This window comes from Gaeumannomyces tritici, assembly GCF_000145635.1.
Source record: "Gaeumannomyces tritici R3-111a-1 unplaced genomic scaffold supercont2.75, whole genome shotgun sequence".
NCBI lineage: Eukaryota > Fungi > Ascomycota > Sordariomycetes > Magnaporthales > Magnaporthaceae > Gaeumannomyces > Gaeumannomyces tritici.
Genome location: NW_008804619.1, coordinates 1 through 12,908, shown reverse-complemented (window position 1 = coordinate 12,908; position 12,908 = coordinate 1). Strand labels below are relative to the sequence as shown.

The 12,908-nt window shown below is 59.0% G+C and overlaps 6 protein-coding genes across 6 annotated transcripts; 4 read left to right on the top strand and 2 right to left on the bottom strand.

Annotated features, from left to right (window-relative positions):
* Window positions 1–390: 390 nt before the first annotated feature.
* GGTG_13905 (hypothetical protein) lies at window positions 391–1,512 on the bottom strand. The gene is made up of 3 exons (XM_009231829.1): window positions 1,155–1,512; window positions 910–1,082; window positions 391–838 (listed from the first exon to the last, which is right to left on the bottom strand). The coding sequence occupies exons 1-3, from the start codon at window positions 1,336–1,338 to the stop codon at window positions 650–652; spliced, it is 546 nt and encodes a 181-aa protein (XP_009230093.1). The 5' UTR covers window positions 1,339–1,512; the 3' UTR covers window positions 391–649.
* Window positions 1,513–1,607: 95 nt separating this feature from the next.
* GGTG_13904 (hypothetical protein) lies at window positions 1,608–4,194 on the top strand. The gene has a single exon (XM_009231828.1). The coding sequence runs from the start codon at window positions 2,066–2,068 to the stop codon at window positions 3,641–3,643; it is 1,578 nt and encodes a 525-aa protein (XP_009230092.1). The 5' UTR covers window positions 1,608–2,065; the 3' UTR covers window positions 3,644–4,194.
* A 768-nt stretch (window positions 4,195–4,962) lies between these two features.
* Window positions 4,963–7,469, top strand: GGTG_13903 (WD repeat-containing protein 23). Its single transcript, XM_009231827.1, has 2 exons — window positions 4,963–7,119; window positions 7,193–7,469. Exons 1-2 carry the CDS (start codon window positions 5,412–5,414, stop codon window positions 7,384–7,386), a joined length of 1,902 nt encoding a protein of 633 aa, XP_009230091.1. The 5' UTR covers window positions 4,963–5,411; the 3' UTR covers window positions 7,387–7,469.
* A 334-nt stretch (window positions 7,470–7,803) lies between these two features.
* GGTG_13902 (protein transporter Sec61 subunit gamma) lies at window positions 7,804–8,191 on the bottom strand (the record flags this gene model as incomplete). Its single annotated transcript, XM_009231826.1, has 3 exons — window positions 7,804–7,844; window positions 7,948–8,034; window positions 8,107–8,191. 3 exons carry the CDS (start codon window positions 8,189–8,191, stop codon window positions 7,804–7,806), a joined length of 213 nt encoding a protein of 70 aa, XP_009230090.1.
* A 1,630-nt stretch (window positions 8,192–9,821) lies between these two features.
* On the top strand, window positions 9,822–11,295 carry GGTG_13901 (RRM domain-containing protein; the record flags this gene model as incomplete). Its single annotated transcript, XM_009231825.1, has 3 exons — window positions 9,822–10,234; window positions 10,321–11,036; window positions 11,168–11,295. 3 exons carry the CDS (start codon window positions 9,822–9,824, stop codon window positions 11,293–11,295), a joined length of 1,257 nt encoding a protein of 418 aa, XP_009230089.1.
* A 763-nt stretch (window positions 11,296–12,058) lies between these two features.
* Window positions 12,059–12,899, top strand: GGTG_13900 (hypothetical protein; the record flags this gene model as incomplete). Its single annotated transcript, XM_009231824.1, has 3 exons — window positions 12,059–12,062; window positions 12,579–12,619; window positions 12,762–12,899. Coding segments are annotated over 3 exons (183 nt in total), but the record flags the coding sequence as incomplete, so codon positions are not given.
* Between the last annotated feature and the right edge of the window lie 9 nt (window positions 12,900–12,908).

Here is a 12,908-nt window from a genome sequence, read left to right as displayed (position 1 = left end):
GGCGCGCTGCTGGGTCGGGGCGGCGTAGGTGGTCGCGGGCCTGGTCGGCTGCTGCTGCGTGGGGGGTCTTGCCGGAGCGGCCGGGCGGGCGGCGGGACGGGCGGGGCGCGAGCGAGCCATCTTGGGAGGATTTTGGGAAAGCGGGGGAGGGAAAAGAGAGACGAGACTGGACAGACGGTAAGCGGCAGAAAGGGTGCCTCTCTTTGCCCACTGCTTTGCGTGCGAAACGATTGGTGTGTGTTTTCCCGGTCGGTTGGTGGTGGTTGGATGGAAAATACGTGGATGGCAATTGGTGCAGGGTCCGAGATCAAGTCCATCTGCAAAAGAAAGCTGGAAGGTTCCTCAGTGGAGGATTTTGTCGGTGGAGTCGTGGTGGAGCACTCTACGGCGCGGTCCTGCGTTAACCTAAGTTCGAATCTGGCGTCATCACGTGATACCATCTACCATCTCATCTCTTGGACGGCGAGGTGTGCGGGCCGGCGCGTGGGCCGGCGCATGATGAATGCCGGGCCTGGGTGTATTAAAGACCTATGGGTATCTCGAATAACCAGCAATATTACGACTAAACCAAAGAATAATCCAAAGCCATGCTTTTAGCGCCCATACATCGCCGGCCAAGTCCTGGAGTAGGATTCAAAGGATAAGCGGTCTACTTTGAGGCTTTGCTGCTGTGCTTCTTCCGCTTCGCCTTGGAGTCCGACTTGCCGCTGGCATCACTAGTGTCGGCCGACGGACTGGCCTCCTCGGCAGCGCGGCGTTTCCTAATGACCGCCTTTGCGCGCTCCTTGGCTAGGAGCTCCTTGAGGTTGTTGGAAAGCTCTCGGTTGTTCTCGTCCGCCTGGATGGGTGATTCGATGTTAGCCAGCGGAACATTTGCGGCGGGAGCAGGAAGTATGAGGAAAAACCAACCAGGTCCGCCCGGATGAAGCGGATCGCCGCCTGCTTGTTGATGGTGGCGTTCTCAGGTCGCGGCTCGGGGGGAGTCTCGGCCTTGGTGATCTTCTCAAAGTACTGCCGCGTCCGCGTCAGCTCCTTGAAGACGTCGTGGTTCTTTGCATCCACGCCCTCCAAACGCAGTGCACCTGCAGCAGTGTTAGTGTCCGCATTGCATGAAGGCTTTTAATCCGCCGCGAAAAGAGGTGAGGGGGACGCACTGAAAAGCAGCGACTCGATAGAGTAGGCGAGGAGGACATTGAGTTTCGCCTGGTCCAAGACAGGGAGCTTGGATGAGATCTCGGCAAAGTTCTCGAGCAGGGGCTTCAGGTCGCCTTCGAGCGTTGTGACGCTATCGGCAAGGCCCTCGACCATGGCATCGAATGCGTCGTCTTCTGCGCTCATCTTTGCGGTTTGGCACTGACGGAGTCGACAGGCGCGGGAGCCCGACGTTGGGGATAGGCCTAACCGGCTTTCTTGCTGGCAAGGACAACCGGCCGTCCTCTGGGTTTTGTATCCTCCCGGCCTGCTGCAGTGGCTGGGCAGGCGGAAGTGCCAATTGCAGCCAAGTTTGCGCGAGCGCATTCCGACCGACAGGACGTCACGCAAAAGAGTGGGGTCGCGCAACGCTGCGGAGTGGGCCTTGGCCGTCCGTCCATTGGCGCAGCCGAGGATTGACAGGGGCAAAAAAATCGCATCGAGATATTGTCGATCCGAGAAATTCCTCCTGAAAGCCCCTCCTCGACCGCAGACACAACCCGCGATATCGATCCAGGCTCGGCAAACAGCAGCGTCTGCCAGAGCTGCCGCAGGAAACCAGTGCGCCATGAGGCTTTGCTAGGCCGGCGCTGTCTGGGCTGGATGGGACTTGGGAATTTGCGGCTGCCCGCGCCGTTGTCACAGCGTCGCCGCCACCACCACGCTGTCTCGAATACCAGGCAGCCGCGCAGCGCCGCGGCTGTTTGCGCGCCTAGACCCCAGACTCCTGCGATGGAGCAGCAATGACGCTGCGGTCGACCGGGCGGCCTCCCACCCCCAGCATGCCTTCCCGAGTCGACCGTTCCTCACCGGCGAGAGCCTCCTCCCCCCTCTGCCGAGCTTCCACCTCCCCTTTAGCGTCCCGTCGCTGCTCATGCCGACTCCCACCTCGGGGGCTCAAAACATGCGCCACCTCTCCCTCATAAAACCGACCAACCCGCCCATATCGCGGGGATCCGACCCCTCCCGCCCCGCCACCTGGGAGGACTCCCTCATCCGCGCCGTCCAAGTGGCCGCCGGGCCGGAGGTGCCCCCGAACTACGATTTCCCGTTTGGGATCCCCGAACTTTTGATCCAAACCACCTACGACCCGCTTTGGGCGTACACCAACCGGCCACCCCCTGTTCCGTCCCCCGGCCCGGCCGAACACGAACGGGCCGACAATGGTGATGCGGGTGTGGCGCCGGGAAATCTGGAAACAGAGCCTTTTCACGCACAAGAGCAGGCACCGACACCGTTGAAGCAGTTCAAGGACCTGAGTCCGGCTGAGAGTCTCAAGAATCTAAAAGATCCCATCCATGTTCTGTGCACAAACGTTCGAGCGAGCTACATCGCCTTCGCCCTATCCCACGTGAGCAACCGGGCGCCGCCAGGCCTGATCCTCCCTCATACGCAGAGAAAGAAGTATCTGGAGGAGGGCCGAAGGATTAGTGTGCTCCGGCACGACCTCTGGAACGAATCACATGCTCTACGGCCGGAGCCTTACCAGTCAGTGGTATACGAGGGTGCCGATAACCACATCAAGCATCTGGTGCTTACTGCACAGGCCTGCAAGACGGGCCGCTGGCTCGCAACCCTCATGCCACGCATAGACAGCCGTACAGTGATATGTCTGATCCAGGACGGCCTAGGCGTGCCCGAGCACCTCAACGCGACCATATTCCGGGATCCCAGAACACGGCCGAGATACGTGCTGGGCCACATGACCCACCTGCTCCGTCACATCAGGAAGCCGCGGGACAGCCGGGACCATTTCCGATTCGCGCTGGGCGAGGAGGAGGAATCGGGCGCCCTGCACCTGGCCTCCTACATTCCACGCGAACCGGATCAGGACTTCTTCAGCGAGGCGTCCTCGGCTGCCAGGTGGCACGGCGGCGGCGGCGAGGGCCACGGGCGGGCGCCGGCCGAAAGCTTCGTCTACGCCATGTGGCGGGCGCCGCGGCTCAACGTGATGAACCACTCGCTCGGCGAGTTCCTGGCGCGCAAGCTGCCAACCATGGTGTTCCAGTCCGTAGTCGAACCAGTATCGGCGCTGCTCGACTGCGACTACGGCGAGCTCTACCGGAGCCGCGTGGGGCTCAACAAGGTGGAGCAGCTCCTGCACGAGGCGTCGCAGGTGATGCTGTCGCTGCCCGAGCTCTCGCACCAGCACCGCTTCCTCGACTACGTGGGCTCGCACCGCCTCCGTGGCGACGTGCTGGGCCAGCTGCGCAGCGCCGGAGCCGCCGCGACCGAGAGCGAGATGCGCTGGCTGATCCGAAACGCGCGACCGACCAACCTCGACTTCCTGAGCGGCTGGTTCTCGGACCGGGCTAGGGAGGTCGGCGTCGACGTGCCGCACCTCGAGATGACGATCGAGCTGGTCAAAGGCAAGACAAAGGTCCAGCGGAAGCGGGCCGGCGACCTGATTGCGTTCCAGGGCCTGCCCCGGGCGAAACTCAACTACTACTAGGCACCACCGGGGTCTTGAAATTTACAATCAAAAGCATTGGCGTCTCTTTTCTCACGGTTGGCGGTGTGTCGTTTTTCCTTTGGCGCTACCAGGGGGGACAGGAACGGGTCACGAGGGGTTTAATCATGATCATTTTCGGTCCTTATCATGGAACGCCCTGCCTTGCAGGCTGGGCGGCAAGTTGAGTATAAAATCGGGACTATGTACAAAGCAGCTGCATATCATAGGCGCGACAGCAATAGAGTGTGGTTTGTATTCCGTGTATGCATGCAATCTTTTCGGCGCTGGGCCAAAACCTCATCATGCTCCACTACATTGGAGCTGCTGCGCATGGAAGACAGACAGGCAAATTTCTACGGTCCCCAGTGCAGTTTAAAGAATGGACTCGTCCGCCTGGTTTAGAGCCACCTGCCTACCCGGTCTTAGTATGGAAGCCAAGCTTCACTCTACATGGCTCTCCTGTTCACATCCCAAGCTCATACGCACAGTTGGAAATCTCACCTTGACTTTAGCATATGCCAGCCCACCCCCCAGACTTGTGAGCTCTGTTCCTACTTGCTCGAGCTCCTGATAGCGATCTCGCGGACCGGCGAGCACTGTCTTTTCTTGGCCAGGGTACTTGTCCAGGCCAGCAGTCAGCTTTAACGAAGGCGGCCCAGCACGGCAGCAAAGTATAAGGCTGCGCCAAGGCCGCGGGTGATTCCCCGGTCTGGGTATTTGCCTCGAGGCTCTCGGCCAGAACGAGGTTGGCCGAGCATGTTTTGTCTGTAAGAGTCAGCGAGCCCTATGGGCGCCGTGGCCGGTAGCAGCGGTCGCACATATACAAAAACACATGTGGGCTAGAGGTTGTCACAGGGCTACCCCATCGAGATCTGTTATCAGGCTGTCCGGGGTATGACTTCAGAGGACTCTGCTGCGTGATGCATCTCTAGGCCGCGTGAGAGAGACAATGATGCCCACACATCCCCTGGTGAATCAAGGAGCCAAACAGCGCTCAAGGAACACACAGCTAATCCCCTCCCCGGCCGGCGTTTTGTCAAAGTACCTGGTGACAAGCTGAACCTATATCGGGTCGGCTACTGCAAGTTGTCGCGTGCCCCGTGAACGAAATGCCATGTTGGCGGACTGATTTTCACCCGCCCGATCAAAGCACCCCCCGCTTCGATGCTCGTTCTTGGACATATTCCAACAACGACTACCAGCAGACCCAGACCATCGGATCCAGCGAGGTATGAGTGCCAATATCTCATTTGGGGAACGTGCCGAGACCCACTCTACCCCGACTATCTCCTATTGCCGAAGACGGGAAGCTGGCAAGCTTTGCCCCACAAACGCGGGGAAGGGCGTGCTGCAACGGAAGCTCCGAAGCTACCGGCCGTTTCGTCTCACTTTGGCCCGCTTTGTGTCTCCGATAAGGTATTTTGGCGCACCCAAGCGTCATGAACACATCACATATGCGCTAGAATTCAACGGCAGCTAGTGAGCATTGAACGACGGCTTGGTTCTTATGATACTTTCTTATACACTTCCCTCCCTCCATCTACACCACTTCTTGAATATTCAGCACCGAAACCCCCTGATTCTGGAACAACCAAGCAACAAGTGTCTACCCTCGGTCGACTTTTGACTTCTCTCTGGCTCGTAAGCCGCTGGCCGATACCAGGGCCACATTTCATACCGGCAGAAACCGACGCCCAAGTGCCCGTTGAAAGAGTTGGTCAACAATACCGAAGGTGCTGCAATCGGCTGTGCCGGCCTGACGGCAACCATGTCTCCACAAAGTCTTGCTAGAAGTAGCGACCTCGATGACGAGGATTCGGTATACCATACCGCTGTCGAGGGCGATCTCGCTGAGGATGAGGACGAGTCATGGGTACCAGAGACCAGTGGTGATGACGACGATGACGACGATGACGACGACGACGATGAAGCAAACGACAGAGAAGATGAGGAGGAGGACGAGGAGCCGGATCAGGGTGACGACGACGACGACGACGATGAAGAGGGAGACCAGGCATTTGTGGTGCAAATCGGAGGACGAACACTCCCCCTGACGATACGCCAGCTGCAGTCACTGATCGCCATGAACCACGTCGTCCATACCGCGGAGCTGGACGGCCTTATCGGGCGCCTGCGTAGGAGGCAGCGGACCCCGCCGGACCCCAACCGCTTCCCGAAAGTGCCCAACGACAATGGTATCGAGCTCATGAACTCTGGCGTCTTCGGCTCCACGGGCCTGGCCGTCTCCCCGAACGTGCCGGCCCCCAAGGGCCTGGCTCGCCGCATCCTCGATCGCGAGCTGGGCCTTGGCGACTACCGGGACCGGCGCCTGAACCAGGACCTGATGGCCCAGAGCATGATCCCGTCGACCGAGGCCGACATGGTCATCCGCTACCAGTCCCCCGTCTACTCGGGCCAGTTCTCCGACGACGGCAACTTCTTCTTCGCCGTGGGCAAGGACTTTCGGGTGCGCATGTACGACACCTCGAACCCCTACGACTGGCGCTACTACAAGACGGCCATATTCCCCTTTGGCCAGTGGACGCTCTCGGACGCCTCGCTGAGCCCGGACAACCGCTGGCTGGCCATCACGTCGCTGCTGCCCCACGTCTGCCTGGCGCCGACGGACCCCAACGACACGGGCGACCCCTACGTGCTCGACCTGTCCGAGACCGGAGGCACGGGGCGGCAGGCGGGGCCGTTCCATCGCACCCACGGGCACCACTTTGGCATCTTCTCGGTCCGCTACTCGGGCGACGGGCGCGAGCTGGTGGCGGGGACCAACGACAAGTCCATCATCGTCTACGACATCGAGTCCCGGCGGGTGCTGCACCGCGTCGAGGGCCACGACGACGACGTCAACGCCGTCTGCTTCGCCGACAAGTCGTCGCCGCACATACTCTACTCCGGGTCCGACGACTGCACCATCAAGGTCTGGGACCGGCGCAGCATGGGCGACGGGCGGGCCGCGGGCGCCTTCGTCGGCCACGTCAACGGCCTGACGTACGTCGACAGCAAGGGGGACGGCCGCTACATCCTGTCCAACGGCAAGGACCACTGCGTCAAGCTCTGGGACCTGCGCGCCGTCATGAGCTCGGCCGACCTCGACCGCCTCGACCCGACGCAGCACACGCGCCACCGCGCGATCGACTACCGCTGGGAGTCCTTCTCGGAGGAGGACTGGTTCCGCCACCCAAATGACAACTCGGTCGTCACCTTCCGCGGCCACAGGGTCTCGCGCACCCTGATCCGCTGCCACTTCTCGCCCCCGGGGAGCACGAACTCGCGCTACGTCTACTCGGGGAGCTACGACGGCAAGGTCTACGTCTGGAACCTCGACGCCACCCTCGCCGCCACCATCGACGTGGCCGCCGAGAGCAAACGTCTCTTCCAGAGGCCCAACCACCGGCACCACCGCCACATGTCGCCCTTTGTCAGGGAGGCCTTTTGGCACCCGAACGCGCCGGTCATGGTTGGTACGTTGATATGCCTCCGTTCCTATCAAGTCGTGATACCAACTTTGCTGACAAACAAACAAAAAAAAAAAAGCCTCTGTCTGGGCCGCCGACGACACCGGCTTCTGTAGCGTCCACTCGTGGAACGAGGCCCCTGATGACGAGGACGACCCGAAGATGGGAAGGATTGTCAACGACAAGCTGGTTGCGACGCCGCTGTCCGGCGGCGGCGGCGGCGGCGAGGAGGATTCCGACGACGAGTCAGATTATGAAACTTTCAGTTGGTGATGCGGGCGAGCATGTGGAGGATATTGTGGCTTCAAGGAGTTCCCGGCGTTTTCGTAGTTCGGCGCGACAGTGAGCGGGCATGGTAACTGCAACGTAAAAAATATATTACAACAGCAAGGTATCAAAATGCACCGCGCCGCTCGTGATCAGTCGTCATTCTGGGCTTCCTTGCGCCTCATGCCCTCTGGCCAACACAAGCCAGGCCTCAGACCCTGAAGCCAGCCTTGACCTTCCCCTCCCCAACGCCGAATTCTGTATGGTTTGTCCGTCTGATGTGGCAGGCTGCCTCGAACCCACACTCTCTGTTTGCGCGTGACCGCTTGAGGGGTATAATGGCCGGATATCCTTGAACCGTCCGTCACCCCGCTTCATCCCTCTCACTCAAAACACAACGATCGCCGACGACTTCGATGACGCTTATGCGCCGCCGACGAGGATGTTGTTGAGTGGGATGTGGACTGTTTGGCCAAGAGTAACGAGCGTCAGTATTCGCAAAGCGGGGGGAACACGTGGCAGCAGTACCATGCGAAGCAGTCCGGAGGGGGGTGAGAGGGGGCATACTCAGCTTGACCACGTATCCGACGGCGCCCATGACCAGGAAGCCGACGCCGACGGCCTGGCAGATCTTGAGGAACTCCTTGCGGTCGGCTGTAGCGAGGGTGAGTGAGGTGTTAGCTGAGGCGCAGCCAAGAAGGCAGCGCAAACGTCGGGGGTACTGACGCTTCTGGCTCCTGTTGATGAACTGAAGCCCGTCCTTGAGGAATTCCCTGGGGACGTCGAGGATCTCCTGAACCTGGTCCGACATGGTTTTCTGTTGTGAAAGGGAGGGGTTTGTGCGCGTTGGGCGAGAGAGTGGATGAGTGATCGTGTCGTCGTCGGTTATGATGTTCGTCGTGTGGGCGGTTGTATGTAGTGTATCGTCGAGGGGGTGGGTGTGCAGAAAAAAAAGGAGTGACGATGGGGGTTTGGAGATTCCGCGGTTGCTTAAATCGCGGCCGTCCAGTCTTTTGCGCGCTCAATGCCACATCGCCTCAAATTAACAGCCGAGCTGGCTTCAATCCCACACCTCGGGGTTGGGGGTGTGAGAGAGAGGCGTGGCGTGGCCCACAAAAGAAAAACCAGGGGGCTTTCTTTGGCTCATGAGTGAGGCGCGCGGGAGATACTTGTTGAGCCCTGGCGGGGATTCTCAGGGCTCTAACGTAACAGCACCAGCATGAATCCTGGTCCGCGTTAGTGTCTTGTGTATCGGCTGGTGGGCTCGTCATGTACCACGGTCCTGTCGGGAGGCCACCCCCTGGCTCGATGGCGCGGGAAGGAGCCATGCACGCCTGAGCTTCCAGCCCAGCCCAGAAGTCGCGCGTTGCAGCTCCGGTTTTCTTTCCTCATCCATTATTTTCGTCGTCAAACTTGCTTTGTTCCATCTCCAACCGGAGGCCTTGAACCCTTGTCTCTACTCTTCTCTTCTTCCTGTCACTCAGTTCTCTCGACTCACCTTGTTGTTTGCAAGATCTCATCGAGTCTCCCTTTTTTTACCCTCTTCCTTTCTGTGTTGGATCGCGAAAGGGGGAGCTTGGCTGATTGCCGTCCTTAGCCTTTAATTCGCCGAGAGCCTCGCGATCCCGAGTCCATCCCACTGACCCGCGTTCGACAACGACCCTCCATCGACTTTGCCCCGTTCGTTCCCTCGCGACCCCGAACCCAATTCGATTGTTTCGTTCGGATCGTGGTGATAACCTTCCTGCCGCGAATGAACCCGGTGGTGAAGAACGCAGGCAGTTGGAGAGAGTGACGAGGAAAAAAGACGCCGTGTGTCTGCTGCCTCACCTCGAGAGCTGCTGTACTATCGAAAAGAGAAGCCTGTACTTGGACTGCTCATCACCCTGCTGAGGGGGGAAGCAGAAGAAAGCAGAAGCAAAAAAGAGGAGTCAAGACCGCAAGCACAGAGCTTCGTCTTCGCGTGCGCGGACCGACTTGGCTGAGAAGAATCTCTCCAAGAGTCGAGTGCCAAAGGCAGAAGAGCCACTTTGTTTGAGATCAAGGAGTGTACGTACGTATGGTCAAGCTTGCGTTTTCTTTTGTTGAGTCTCTTCCTCTGCTTCTTCCTCTTTTCCTGTCTTTTGATGCAGCCTTGGGTACCGGCCGAACCCCGGTCCGCGCGACGCCGGGGCCTTTTTTCTTCCTCCTTCTTTTTCACGCTCTCGCTTTGGGGGTCCTCTCAGTACCCCACTACTCGTTCTCCGTTACTGATATCGCGTTCGGGCACCGCAGCAGACACGCGCCTGTACATCCTCCTCTCATAACTAGCAATCTATTTGCCCTGAATTCCCAGAAGGACCCTCGCGTCCTTGTGGTCAGCTTTTCGGCGCCTTGATCTGCTGCTTTAGCTCTGTGCTCACAACTCAGAAGTCAGAAGTCAGAAGTCAGAACTCACCAAGATGGCTGACGAGGAGTTCGAGATTGACATCTACGGCGATGCGAACCCCGACCAGGGCGACAACAAAGACGGCCAGGCCTATGAGGGCGACGACTCCAACGGCCACGCGCAGTACCATGACGACCACCAGGACAAGGACGGCGCGGCCGATGGTGAGGACCACAACCACGGCAGCAACCACGAGTCCTCTGCCACACCACTTGCAGCCCCCGCCCCAACTCATGGAGTGAAGCGCAAGGAGGGATCGGATGATAGGCCGATCGACCCAGGCGCGACTTCGGCCATCATGATCTCCGAGCTCAACTGGTGGACTACCGATGACGACATTCGCGGCTGGATTCGCGACGCCGGCTGTGAGGCCGAGCTAAAGGACATTACGTTTAGCGAACACAAGGTCAACGGCAAATCCAAGGGGTATGTACTCGCCCAACAGGCAACTTGCTGCCGTGTAATCCATGTCGCTGTTCTGATGGGCATCTGAGGCTAACTTGAGAAAATAGTCAAGTTTATATTGAGCTCAAGTCCCAGCAGGCCGCCACGGCCGTCAAGCATCGTGTCGAGGCTCAGCAGAGCGACGATGCCAACGCCCAGACCAAGAGGCAGACTGTCCTCTACTCACCGCCGACAGTCAACCCCTTCCGCACCCTTCCCAAGGACCAGCCGCGTGCCGGTAAGGACGGCCAGAACCGCACTCCGTCCGGCCCTGGCTACAACGACCGCAACAACATGGGCGGTAACAACTACGGTGGTGGCTACCGTGGCGGCCGCGGCGGCTACAACAACATGCGCGGCACCGGCATGGGCAACCAGGGCGGCGGAGGCTTCCAGAACCGCGGCTTCAGCAACAACAACGCCTATAACAGCAACGGCAACATGGGCGGCGGCGGCGGCTTCGGCGGCGGCGGCGGCAACCCCATGGGCGGCAACTTTGGCGGCGGCGGAGGCGGCCCCAACAACTTCGGTGGCGGCCCCGGCGGCTTCCGTGGTGGCGGCATGATGGGCCCCGGCGGAATGCGCGGCGGTGGCATGCGCGGCGGCCGCGGCGGTATGGGTGGCATGATGGGCGCCGGCATGAACCCCATGGGCAACATGGCGGGTATGAACCCAATGGGCAACATGGGTGGCATGGGTGGCATGGGCGGCATGGGCGGTCCCATGGGCGGCAATATGGGTGGTGGAATGGGAGGAATGGGTATGATGGGCGGTGGAATGCCTGGTAAGTCAAACAACCTCGTTGCGGGTCCTCGTCGCCCCGCAATCCCATCTACATCCCCTTGCCTCAACAACTCCCTCGCAGCACACTGCCATCAAGTAAGTCAACCCAGCTGACCGTGTACACTCTTCCAGGCTTCCCAGGCATGCAGCCCCAGTTCAACCCCGCCTTCTTCGGAGGCGGCGGAGGCAGCGGCAACCAGTCAGGCGGCAGCAGCGACTGGCAGAATCCGCACGGCGCCAAACGTCCCCGGCCGGAGTAGGTACCCGGTTTCAACTCGGCGGACAAGGCCCGCAACAAGTCCGCCCCTGGCTTCCCGGTAGCCGACCGCAACAGGCCGCCCGGCACCACGATCGGCTCCTTCGGCATTCCTGGCATACCTCCGAGGCCCCCCGGCTGCTAGGTGGGCTACCCCCACCCTTGCAGCTCCTGCGGCCTGTCACTACCGCCCTTGGCCAACTCTCGGTCCTGCTGGGAGCCGCGTCACTGGAGTCACAGAGGAGCATTCGCCGGGCTTTAGGAATTACCTGTCGAGCTCATGATGGCCCGGTAGGTGGTGAGGTTTCAGGTGCTCGACAAGTTCCAACAAGCCATCATTGAAGCCAGTGATACAATTCACGGCACAGCATACACAGGCCCTCTCCTTGTCTTCCTCGGACCCGAGAAACCGGCCGCGTCTTTGCCCTGGAACTCCAAATCATAATGCAAAGGTTCAATCGAGATATGAAAAAGAAAACCAAACAGAAAAAGGAAAAAAAAAAGAAAATTAACTCGCATCTGGACCGGGCAGTGGAAGTTTCGAACGGTCTGCCGGATTACAAGAACTGTCTTTTTCTACAAGAATCAGGATTTGAGGTGCCGTGTATGCGTAGGAGACTCTCTTGGGGGTTTCCTTGGCTTTTTTCTTCTTTTCCATGTGTCTCCGTTCCGTGTTGCGAGATCTGGCAAGTCTGGGTGAGGTGGTGGTATGCCACCGCTTTTGCCTGGCTTTCTCACAGTCTTCCTTCTACTCTACACGTCTCCTTATGCGTACTCTAGCCCATGGTGGGCTCACTAGATCGTCCAACACCGGTCGGGGATTTTTGTTTTATTCTTGTTGCTTTTTCGCGTTCTTCTTCTATCTTGTTCTTGCTCTACTGTACACGATATTCCACCAGCCTTTTTGACTGGAGAATGGAGAAATTTCGGGGAATAGCTGTTTTGTTCCGACTACATTTTTTTCTTTCAAACCCCAAAAAAGCAAACCTCTGGAATTGGGAGTAATGGCCTGGCGTTTTAGCTCGTCGTTTTCTTCTTCTATTTCTTTCTTTGTTCACTGCGAGGAGACTTGATGAAGTGATTTGACTGATTTTCTGTACGCTTTTTTAATACTCTGTGATACCATGATAATGGCCGCTTGACCTATTTTTTTGCGTCGCTCTTCATTCGCCTCTTGTCAGGGCTGGAGGCGAGACTGGTTTATATGTGGAATAGAAGTCACATATGGTGGGCTTTATGCATGTGCAACTTTGCTAATGATCCGGGCTGTCTTTTCTTGTTCTTGAGGCTTCGCGACGACTACTACGAGGGTGAAGGTCGTGGATTTTGTATGATACACGCAGGATGGAAATAAGCGATTTGCTTCACAACATATGGACGAGGAGTCCTGTGGAATTCCCATCTCGTTTGTTCTTCTTTCACATGACTATCCCCACCTGATCATCACCTATTATCCAACCCCTCCTCCAGACGTTGTATGGCGGCCCCGAGCAGCCCGTCGATTTGGCGCCACCTGGTGGCGAGCAGGCCGCGCTGGGCCGCGGTGCCGACGGCGGCCATGCGCGCCCCCTCGAGGGCGGCGAGGCGCCCCCGCACGACGCCGCGGCGGTGCTCGGC